Here is a 12,293-nt window from a genome sequence, read left to right on the forward strand (position 1 = left end):
AAACCTGACATAGAGTTTTCCACTGCATTACCCAACTCCATTCCATAAGCATTAATAAAGCGCATATGTGCGTACACACACACACACACACACACACACACTCCAGTTCTTTTATCATAAAGACCAAATGAAGTGAAAACAGCGAAGACACAAATGAACACTATAAACTCGGGGCTCTTGTCTTACTGATATAGAAACAAGAAACCAACTGTTCTTGTGTTTCCTTGGAGCATGGTCTTGATGCCACCCTATGTGCCAGGGCAGGAAAGTGGGGCTGTCCCCAAAAAGGCTGCACTATTTTCAGAGCTGACCTGATTTATGTAAGGATCTGGACAGCTCTTCTTATCCAATAATTATGCACCAGGTCATTCATTACTGTCACTGGTAAAGGATCTCATCACATTAGCAACACCGCACGTTCATATGCTGCTGTATTTTGCACGCTGAAAAGTGTGGCAGAATCAAAACAGCAAATTTGGTAATTTTTTTACCCCTTTTCCCATTTCCACATCACCTATGACTGTCATTAAATCCAAATACATGGTTCCTAAAGAGGGAACACACACACACACACACACACAATCAGATGTTAACCTTTGACAGTGAGGTAGAGAACACTAGTTTAATGAAACTTTTTATTTTGAGTTAATTATAGGTTCACAAGTGCTACAAGACATAACACAGAGAAATCCTGTGCACCCTTACTCAGTTCCCCTAGTGGTAACGTCTTACAACACCACACTACAATGTTATAAGCAAGATACTGACAAGGATGCAGTCAAGACAGAAAGCGTCCCATCACCACAAAGGTCCCTGATGTTGTCCTGTTAGAGCTATTCTCTTCCCTTCTCTCTCTCTCTCTCTCTCTCTCTCTAACCCCTGACAGCTAGGACCGTGTTCTCCATTTCTATAATGTTGCCATATCAAGAATGCTATGGAATCATCATATAGCATGTAATCCTTGAGGTTGGCTTTTTTCTCACTCAGCTTAATTCTCTGGAGGTTCATGCAAGCTGTTGCATGTACCAATAGTTTCCTCATTTTTATTGCTGAATACTATTCCGTGGTGTGAAGGTACCATGATGTGTTTAGCCACTCACCTCCCTTAAGGGCACCTGGGTTGTTTCCAATTTGAGACTTTATAAAGAAAGCTGCTATAAACATTCACCTACAAGTTTTTGTGTAAACAGAATTCTTCATTTCTCTGGCATAAATGCCCAAGAGTGAAATGCTCATCTGTATGGCACCTGCATGTTTAATTTAATAAGAAACTACGAAAGTGCTTTCTGGAGTGGCTGTAACATTTTACCTTCCCACCAGCAGTGTATGAGGGATCCAGTTTCTCCACATCCTCGCCAGGATTTGGTGTCAATATTTTTAATTTTAACCATTCTGGTAGATGCATAGTAATGTCTCATTATGGTTTCAACTGCATTTGTCTAATGGCCAGTGATGTTGAACATCTTTCCACATGCTTTTTTACCGTCTAAATATCCTCTTTGGTGCAACACCCCGTCATGGCTTTACTTGTTTCTAATTAGATTGTCCCATTTTTTTACTGTGAGTTTTGAAAGATCTTCATGTATTTTGGATACTAGTTCTTTGTCAAATATGTGGTTTGCAAATATTCTCTCCTCCTCCTTCCCTGAAGCTTGTCTTTTTATCCTCATAAAAGAGTCTTTCACTAAGCCAATTTAAAAATTTTGATGACGTCAAATTTATCAGTTTTTCCTTTTATGGATTGTGCTTTTGGAGTCAAGTCTAAGAACTATTTGTGTAGCCCCATATCTTTCAGATTTTCTCTTTTTTTCCCTAAAAGTTTTATAATCACATTTTACATTTAATTGAGTGACCCATTATGGGTTAATTTTGTTAAGGTGAGGATTTTTTTTTTTTTTTTTTTGGCTATGAATGTCCTTTTGTTCCAGTACCATTTGTTGAAAATGCTATCTTTCCTCCACTAAATTTGCACCTTTGTCAAAAATCAACTGTGCATATTTGTGGGAGTCTATCACTGGATTCTCTATTCTGCTTCATTTATCTGTATATCTACCCTTTCATTGATACTACACAGTCTTGATAATGGTAGCTGTATAATGTCTTACAATCAGATAGATGGACCCCTCTCACTTTATTATTCATTTTCAAAACTGTTGCAGTTATTCTAGTTCCTTTACGTTTACATAAAAATTTTAGAATTATCTATATGTGCAAATATTTTGCTGGGATTTTGATAAGAATTGTGTTAAACCTCTATATCAATCTGAGAAGAAGTGACATTCATACCATGTTGAGTCTTCCCATCCACAAACATTGTATGTCTCTCCATTTATTTAGACTTTCTTTGATTTCCTCCATCAGCATTGTGTAGTTCTCAGCATACAAGTTGTCAGCATAAGTTTCGTTAGATTTACACTGAGATATTTCATTTTTTGAGCAACTGTAAATGGTATTGCATTTTTTCATTTCAGTGTCCATGTGTTAACTACTAATAGATAGAAATACAATCCATTCTTGTACATTTATCTTGTATCCTGCAACCTTGCTGAATTCACTTATTAATTTTAGGAGTTTTTTTTAACAGATTATGTGAGATGTTCTATGTAGACAATGATATCCTCTGCAAATAGGAAAAGTTTCATTTCTTCCTTTCTGTATGTCTTTTATTTCCTTTTCTTCCTGTATCACACTGGCTAGAATTTCCAACATTATGTTAAATAATAGTGGTGAGAGTGGACATCCTTGTCTTGTTCCTGGTCTCAGGGGAAAAGTGTCCAGTTTCTCAACATTAAGTGTGAAGTCAGTGGTAGTTTTTTATAGATGCTTTTTATCAAGTTGAGGAAGTGCTCCTCTATTGCTTTTTTCTAGGAGTTCTTATCATAGATAGGTGTAGAATTTATCAAACACATATGATCATACAATTTTTCTTTTTTAGCCTTTTCTTATGATAGATTGCACTGATTGATTTCCAAATATTGAACCATCCTTGCATCCATGGAATGAACCCCACTCTGCCATGGTATACACTTCTTTTTATATATGGCTGAATTTGCATATTTGTTAATATTTTGTTAAGGATTTTCTTGGTCTATTTTCACAAACCATATTGGTCCATAGAATTGAGAATGTTAGTTTTGGGGGGTTTTTTTGTTTGTTTGTTCTTTAATAGCACTTTCCTGCTGCCAGGACTTTTCCACTGAGACCTTCCCTTCCTCCAACCTAAGTATTCTTTTATAAGGACCAGGGATTCCATGAAATACCATGAAAATTCCATGCAGGGCCCTGGTATACTGTGGCCCATCAATCACTACTGAACTCCTGAGATCCCACTCCTGGAGACACTGGTGATTAGTCCTCCTTCACCCTTCTTTTGCTAGAATCTTCACAACAGCTGACAAAGCATTATGTCCATCTGAAGAAGTTGCACCATTGGATTTGGTCAAAAGAAGGCATTTGGTCTGCAATTCAGTTGCCCCAAAGTTCCCTTAGATTGAATTTAGGGATCTTACAATGAACCTGTGCCCTGCTTAACTATATCTGTGCATTCAAAAAGATTTAGATGAGATCAAAATGGGAGCTTTCTCAGAGCTCAAAGAGTTTACAATTTAATTTAGATAGAGCTCCCAAATTGTGGAATTGCCCCACAATACAAATTCTTTATTTGTATTGTGAAGGAAAGGATGACCACTCCGGGCACCTCAGCAAAGTACACTCTCTTCACAAATCATGCCCCACTGCCAGGAAGCCGTGCCCAGTGCTGAGGCCTTGCACTTAGTAAGTGCCCCATCAGTGTTTTCTGAAGGCACAGGGTGGGCTGGTCAATGCAAGGGCGCTCCCTCCAAATCCCTTCAAGAGCCCTGTCACACCCGTGCAGCACTGGTAGGCAGCCCACCAGCCCCGTTGGAATAAGCTTCCTCTCTGCACATTTGTCAGAAGCCAGGTCCCTAATGTGGTGTGTTCCAGGCTTCCTCATCCAGACCCTCAGTCTGGTGAACATAGCAAGTTCCCTCCTACAGGAGTTTTGTTTAAAACCTGATCTCTTCACCTGGAGCTCCTGATAATAAGTGCTTTGATGCCCACTGGCCCCTAAACTCCCCAAAGACACACCCACTCCACCCACACCACACACACGCACACATACACACACACACCTACTTCTACAAAGTTCCTAAAGGTCTTCATTGAAACCAGGCCTTGTGATTCACCATCTCTCCTCCTCCCATGGGCCCCAGGTGTCACGGGTAGTAGCATTGGTAACAGATGCTGGGGGGGCAGGAGAGAGGATGGAGCCCTCCCCCCACTCAGGTCAGGTCCAGTGAATGTGCGCTGCTGGAGCTAGGAGGGGCCACCCAGATGTCTGTCACCCCAGGGTGTGTTCATTCCAGTTGCTGGCTCTGGGGCACATTTCGGGAACATCCCTCCAGGAGGTCAGCTCTCCTTTCTGACAGGTGGCACGGCTTCTGAGCTCAGCAAGCTCTTTCACTGGTCCTTCCTCTCCAACAACGGACCCCACCCTGTGACCCCTCTGTTACAAACGCCCTCTTCAGTTCTTCAAAAGCGTTTCATTACAGTGTGGGACCCCGGCCGGTATGAAGGACCTGCTTGCTCAGCCCAGCTCCCTCTCCACACCGAGGGCCCCTGATGGCAGCAGCCACTGCCCTCCCCCCAGCTCACCGTTCTGCCTCTGGCCCTGGCACCGACCCGGCACAGAGCTGTCATCAGCAAACACCCACTGTTGAATTAGGAGGGCTGCTAGGCAGACTGGCCCTCCTCGGAGCTCTTACTACTGGAGCAATGGTGCCAATATCACACACTGGCTGGGGAGGGGGTGGTCTCTAAACATTTACTTTTCTCACTTCTGAATTTCCATAGGAAAACGTCCAATATGACAGCTTCTTACCCACGGGTCCACTGAGCCCACTAAAAGTGGCTAGTTCAGCAGGAGATGTGCTGTGCAAATAAACCACACTCCTGATTTCCAAGACTTAGAGCAGCATAAGAACATAAAATGAATCCTCAGCAGTACAGTTTTAGATTGACTACACCTTGAAATGATATTTTGCATATATTGGAAAAATTAAATATGTCATTCAACTTGATTTCACCTGTATTTTTTTTTCTTTTAATGTGGCTACTGGAAAATTTTCAAAATACCAATGCGGCCCGTATAGTATTTCTACTGAACAGTGCTAATCTCTACTCCAATAAGAGTATTTTTACCCCTACACTTATTTCCCCCTCCATCATTGGAGTGAGGGGTCTTTGGGGGCAGAAATCCACTTATTTCCTGGTCTGCGCGGCATCTGCTCAGGGTCAGGCAGCCCCGGGTGCTCAGGAACTGAGGAATAAACTAAACGAGTGATATGGGTGAACGCAGAGATAAGGGCATTTCTCTACGTTTTACAGACATTTACAGCAGACGTGTTTTCTGGACTAGAGTCATCATGCTGTACATGGCATCCAGTACATGACGTCCAGTAACTAAATCAGTCCTTCCCAGGACTGATTTATTTTATTACCGGAATTTGTACCTTTGGCCCCTTTACCCATTTTACACCCCCCCACCCCTACCCCTACCCCGACCCCTGGCAACCACCAATCTGTTTGTTGCATGGCATATTTGAAAGTTGTTGAGTAGAACTCAAAGTTTTTTTTTTAATTATTTTTTTAATTGAAGTATAGTTGATTTACAATGTCTTGCTAGTTTCAGGTGTACAGCAAAGTGATTTATATATATATATATATATATATATACATTCATTCCTTTTCAGATCGTTTTCCCTTCTAAGTTATTACAAAATGCTGAGTATACTTCCCTGTGCTATATTGTAGGTCCTTGTTGATTATCTATTTTATATATAGTAGTGTGTACCTGTTAATCCCAACCTCTTAATTTATCCCTCTCTCCCCCCAAAAAGTTCTTATCTTAAGGAAAAAAAATCTGTAACTATGTGTAGTGATGGATGTTCACTAGATTTACTGTGCTGCTCATTTCATATGTATGCAAGTATGGAATCATTATGTTGTTCACCTGAAACTAATACACTGTTTATGAAAGTCATACCTCAAATTTTTTTTAAAAGCATGCATATTTTATCCAAATACAGTGCAAATTCCATAGCTCACATTTAAGACAGGAGCAGACATGTGGAGGTGTGTATGTGTCACTAACTTTCCTCAACATACTCCACCTGCCCACCTGGACTCATACTGACCAGAACCTTCTCTTTCCGGTGAACTAGCCCTTCTCCTAGCTAGTCCCTAGTAGGTACGTAAACTGTCCCAGTTTCCCAAGAAAGCCGACGGGGACTGGAGACCTCAGCCCACTATAAGGACGATAAGTTTGCCTTTTGCCCCTGATCTGCACCCCTGTGTCTCCCGGTCCTCCCTTGGTGATACCTTAGTTCCTCCATCCCATTGCTGGACCTGTGCCCCCTGCCTTCGTGTTCTCTTCCCTCCTGCACCCACCTTTCCTCTCAGAAAGTTACAAAGTAGATGTGCTCGCTCCTACTGAACTGGTAACAACTGAAAGCACTCAGTGGGATAGTTTTCCGTGAACATGTCTACATTCCACTGTGACTCAATCTCAGCCAAATGAATGAACCTCTAATGGTGGAATTGTGAGCACTAGTAAATGAGGTTAAAGAAGTTCTATATTTACTGGGGGCAGGACAGAGTCTCAACCTAAGGCCAGCCCTGACTGGGCATTCCTTGCCTGAGTCTCAGTTTGTAGTCAGGGATGAGTAACCACAAGGGCAAGACTTGTAAAGCAAGGGCACTGTGCCAGGCAGCAAACTGACTCATTCACAGACAGCTCCTGAGCATCGACTAAGTGGTAGCACTCTTCTCAAGAGGTGATGAAGGATGAGACAGTCCCTGCCCTCACGAGCCCACAGTCCACAGATCCTCCCTACTGCCAACGAGGGAGCCTGAGCACAGCAGCACCACTGCCAGCTGAAGACCCTGAGGTCACGCACAGGTCTAAACACCAACTCCTTGGGGAGGGCAGGCAGGGAGGGCTCACTGGCCACACGGTCCAGGCTGCTGTCCATTCAGGGCTGGAAACGGTGGGAGAGCAGGTGCAGCGAGCCCTACACGCCAGCCCTCCTTGGCTGGCCACCGGAGAGAAAGTGCACCAAATGGCAGAAGCCCGGTGAGTGGACAGAGCCGGCACGTGAACGGTGGACGGGGAAGGCTGAAGCACAGATGGACCCCGCACGGCTGCCGCCCACCTTTTCTTGGGTGGGAGGGGAGAAGGAAAGAAAGTGACAGCCTCTTGCAAAGTGCACGCATGGGACGGAAAGGCAAATACAAGCCCCAGCCCCTCCTCCCCCAGCCCCCTTGGTGCTGCAGCAGGACCCTATTCTTTGCCAATACACGACACCCTGGTGGTACCCAGGTCAGTGGGCTGGGGCCAACAGGGCGGGCGGGATGGATGCCGCCGTTCCCACGGCCCTCCAGTCCGGCCTCTCTTCGGGTCACGTTGGAGATATGTGTCAGCTATGAAGATCCCCACAGATGAATGGTAGGTTTCTGACCTCTCACCATCCACACGGCCCTTTCCAAAGAGAGAAGCACCATTCGCCACCTAGCCACTTCCTTGCACCTGCTGGGGCATCCAATTAACTCAGCTGTTCCAGAGGCTGCTGGGAGACAATTTGGTGGCTAGCCCCTGCTCCCTCCCCTGCCCACCAGCAGCAGTAGGGCTGAGTCCTGCACGCTCTGCTGTAACCAGGACCCCAGGGCCCCCAGAGCTCTGACGTGGGTGGACTGCAGCCTCTGACGTTCTATGAACTGAGAGTTAATCCAAGGTATGTAACCACCACTCCCCACTGGGTGGCCTTCTGACTCACTGGCTCCTTAGAATTCCAGGGGGTCTCGGAGAGAGAGAGAGCCAGGGGGCAGTGGGGTCTGTCTACTCCAGCTGCAGCGAGCCCTCCTCCTGCCTTCCCCTCCCGTCTGATTGGCATCGGGCAGGAGAAACCCTCTCGAGCCAGACTTCAAACATGAAAATCTAGATCAAGGATATATTTGGCTTTCCAAGCTAATCTCTACATCAATTTGGTCTCTACTGAGTTGTAGCCCTTTGAAGAAAACTTGGCAACTACATTTGGAAAGCAGATGACTCTTACATAACCCCAGGCAGGAGCCCAGGGGCTCTGGGAGGCTCAGCACTGGTCGGCCGGGTCGGGGTTTCGTGTTCACCCACTTCATCGTGACCCAGGGTGCAGCTCTGACCCATCATGCTCTGGGCACCCTGTGGTTCTCCTACCAAACAGCCGGGGAAATGAAGGATTGAGGAAGCACCACCAGCCCACACCTGCCAAACACCTTGATGGTGCCCGGGTCAGTGGGCTGGAGACCATAAGGGCGGGACGGGATCCCACCGTTCCCGCTGCCATCTGAGGGACCCCATCTAGGAAGATGCAGGATATGGTGGGGAAACAGGACCAGGAGACAGGCATCTCAGGGAGGTGTGGAGCTGTCTCTGCTCGCAAGCTGCCTTGCCCTGCTCCCCACTTCTGTGCCCTCTTTGGTGCACAGAAGAAAAGGAAGCAGATAATTAAAAGAAATCAACCTAAGGGACAGACGGGAAGGAGGCCACTGCCCCCTCCTCTGCTTGGACAGTGGATCCCCTGGGTGGGGGTGCGCGTGAGGGGAGGGGGATGTACCCGTGTGGCAGGGAGGATGTGAGCTGCCTCCTAAAATGGTGACTTATTCCAGCAATATTGTCCCGGATGAGTATCACGGCCACTGACACTCAAGGGATTCCAGTGGCAATCAATTTGGTACCAGCAGCTGGAAGTGGGCACGAGCCAGGGCTGACGAGGAGGGCAAGGTCTGTGGACAGAGCCTCTGAGTCCATCCTCTAAAGCCCGGATGCACAGCCCCAGCTGCTGGAGCACTTTACAGGTGGGGATGGGGACAGCCAACCCACTGGGACTGTTCACTGAGGCCTGAACGTGGCACCCCGTGGCCGGCAGAGGCCTGGGGAGCTGTGACGCGCCCAGTGAAGGAAGAGAGTCACGTTATGTTGCTATAGACCCACCCCCCAGGCACCCCCAGGGCCTTCAGAACAGAAGGGGCGACAGAACCTTAGGCTGGCAGAACAGGCAGAGGGACAGCAAGGGACACAGCCTGGGAGGAGCATGGCACCAGCTAGCCTTTGCCCCCCTGAGGATACCTCAAGGCAAGTGTCTTGCACGTTCCAAGCCCCAAAGCTGCAACGTGGAGGGCCCTGGCCTCAGAGGCCACTCACAAGCAGACAGCCAAACTCCAAAATCTGCACCGCTTGCTGAGTAAGCATCCCCTCCAAGCTGCTCCTAGAACGAGCTCTGATGCAGCTGGCCAGGCTCTGGATCCACCTTCAAGAGATACCTTTATCTGAGCTGACAGACGGTATTTTTGGAGCTTTGCTACAACGACCACCAAAAAGGCATAAAAACAGCTCCAAGAGACTCAATCTGTTCCTCCTCCTTGGAAGAAAAGGCTCCACGCACAGCTCATTTCCAACACACGAGCAAAAATCCAAGCCCAGACTTTGCCTCGGAAGTCAGAGCTGAGAGGCCTCACTCAGGTCCTGCCCAGAACTGCCTTCTGTCACCTGGGCCCCAGGTTCCGTGTTTGCCTGACCTAACCAGGCCTGAAACCGGGCAGCAGGACACCCAGCGTTCACCTCGGGAGCCATGGAGGGGCTTGGGAGCAAAGGTGACGGGTTGTGTTCAAGGAAAAAGCGCATTACCAGGTCTCAGGCAAGCCATCCCTGGCTTTCAGTGACTGTTACCCTGTGCCTGGTGAGACGCAAAAGCACAGACCCTCCAAGCACGGCCCCTTCTCCTGGCCAGGGCACGGCTCGCAGACAGGACCGAGCTGTCTCCTGTCAGCCTCGAGAGGAGACAGCCCGTCGTCCTCAGAGGCACATTTACAGAAAATCTATTGTGCTAACACTGAAGGGAAAAAACCAAAAGGTCAAACTTCAAAATCACCAACAGAACTATTTCCTAAAGCAAAATCCCAAGTAGATCTCATTCGGGGATGCTTTAGTGGAACCGTTTTAGCGAATTTTGAACGCGCAGAGAGGTTTTTTTTTTTTTTTTTCTGTGATATTTACTCTCCTCTCTCTTTATCAGAATGTACTAATCTTTCAATCTAGCCAGTTAGTAATAAAAAAAGATGTCAGTTCAAATAACTTCCCGGCAGTCAATCAGGAAGGTAGTGCCAGACAGCAGCTCAGGAGGCATCTGGGAGCTGAAGGTGCCCACGCCCCGCCTCCTCCACAGAGCAGGGACCCCTTTGATCTTTCCAAAGGCCCTGGGGTCTGGCTGAGACCCGGGAGGCAGATGGCAAGGCACCTGGAAGGGGTCACCCGGGCAGAGCTGCCCTCGCTCTATTTAGTCTGCATCCCAGAACGGCTGGCTGAGCCTACACCTTAGCTAGTTTGAGCACAGGACATCGATTCAGGCAGAGCCAATATCCAACGCAATCCGCTTCAGGATTAACCTTTTAAAGCCCAGCCCACTGAACACGACCTGGCCACCAAGACAAGGAATGCCCCTTTCCAGAAAAACGCCAAAGATAACATTTGACAGCTGTCACTAGATGTTTTAAACAGTCTTTACCCCAGGAGTGGGGAATTGTCTCATAAAACAAGGGTAGCCAGGAAACGCTTGGCGGGCTCCGTCTGCTTCCAGTTTCTCAAAATCAGGACGCGCATTTGATTCTCCCTTCAGCTCGCTCCCCCGCCCCCCACCCCGAGCTTTTATCGGGCGGCGATGGGGGCGGCTCAGGCACCGGCTCCGGCAAAGACCGGCCCCTTTCTCCCCAACGCAGGAGCGCAGTGCATCCCAGTGGACAAACTCGAGAACGGCACTCTTGCTTTCCCTGCCTCCGCCTGTGTCCTCCTAGGTCTCGGATGCAATCCGGGACCCAAACGCACCAGCTCCGCGGAGCCCCCCGGCAGGAGGGCGATGGCTTGGAGGCACTCTGCCCCGCCAAGGGGACAACTGCCCTGCTGGGTCCCAGGCCTCTCGAGGCAGGGGCTGAAACCCGAGCACCACTGGCAGGCGGATAAAGTTTGCCGAAAAGGGTCTCCCTGGGTACCCCCACCGGGGGCTCCGAGCTCGAACCCCCTCTTCCAGCCGGCCCTGGAGTCCGGGACACGGACAAGCCCCCGGGGCGCTCCTGGGGTGTTTGCCTGCGGGAGGGGGGTGCCCGTAGGGAGTGCCCGCCCGCCCTCCCCAAGAGCCGCCCGCCCCAGCTGCCCGCCAGCTGTGCGCGCCCGTCGGGCCCGGAGGTCACCGGCAAACAGCTGGATCGGCAGCTGGGAGCCCGGCAGGCCCCTGCTCAGTCAGCCACGGGGCCCCGAGGAAGGGGAAAGGCGGGCGGCGGGGCTATCAGGCTTTGGTTTGCTCCAACTCCGCTTGCCAAGCTCTCGCCGGGAGGCCGGAACCCTGGCTTTCCCCGGCAGCGCCGGCCCCCGCCCTGGGTCCACGGCCCGCCGCGCCCAGCGGCCCGCGCCTCGCCTGGGCCCCGGGGAGCAGGCGCGCCGGGGCGGCCGGCCAGCACACTGCGCTGCTGGCGCCGGGAGCCGCGGGTGCGCCCGGCCGGCCCCAGAACCCAGGAAACTGGAGCGGGGCGCCCCTGCCCCGACCCGGACGCGCGGAGCCCCGGAGAACCGGCCGCCCCCGGCGGGGCCACGGGACTCAGAGCTCCGGACCGGAGCCCTGACCCGGCTCCAGGGGCACCGGCTGGCCGTTCGCGGGGAGCGGAGAGGGGGTCCCTTTATTCGGAACACCGAGCAAAGCGACGCTTCAGCCCGGCTCGGTACCGACGCACCCGCGCGCCCACACGCTTCCCGGTGCCGGCCGGGTCGCTCACCTGAGCCCTAAAAGCTGTTGAATCCACATGGTCACGTTTCGCGGAGCAGAGCCTCAGATCTCGCTCGCCCCGGCCATCTGCGCGGCGCCCGCGCCCGCTCGCTTCCGTCCCGCGGCGCCGGTCTCCGACTCTCGGTCCGCCGCCGCCCGCTGCCCGCCGCCCGCCGCCCGCCGCCCGCCGGCCGCGGGGCGCAGAGCGAGTCAGAGCGCGGCCGCGCGGGGCTCCATGCCGGCCGGCGCGCCGCCGCCGTTGGGGCGCATGGTTCAGGCGGGGCGGCCCGCGGGGGCGCACATCCTCCGGCCCGGGCGCGGAGCTCGCGGCCCCCTCCGGGGGCGACCCGGCGAAGGCGGCTGCGAGGCGGGGGCGCCCGCTGCCGGCCCGGAAGGGGCGCGCTCCAGCGCCGCGGCCGCGCGGCG

At 50.6% G+C, this 12,293-nt stretch overlaps 1 protein-coding gene across 1 annotated transcript in view; it reads right to left on the bottom strand.

Annotated features, from left to right (window-relative positions):
* AJAP1 (adherens junctions associated protein 1) overlaps positions 1-12,004 on the bottom strand; it is a 116,475-nt gene extending 104,471 nt beyond the window's left edge. The window contains exon 1 of the mRNA XM_081224567.1: positions 11,878-12,004. Within this exon, the coding sequence (XP_081080693.1) occupies positions 11,878-11,906 (29 nt within the window). The 5' untranslated portion in view covers positions 11,907-12,004. The remainder of the gene's footprint in view (positions 1-11,877) is intronic.
* Between the last annotated feature and the right edge of the window lie 289 nt (positions 12,005-12,293).

The sequence above is a fragment of the Mesoplodon bidens genome, assembly GCF_964165515.1.
Source record: "Mesoplodon bidens genome assembly, chromosome: 2".
In the NCBI taxonomy this organism is placed as follows: domain Eukaryota; kingdom Metazoa; phylum Chordata; class Mammalia; order Artiodactyla; family Ziphiidae; genus Mesoplodon; species Mesoplodon bidens.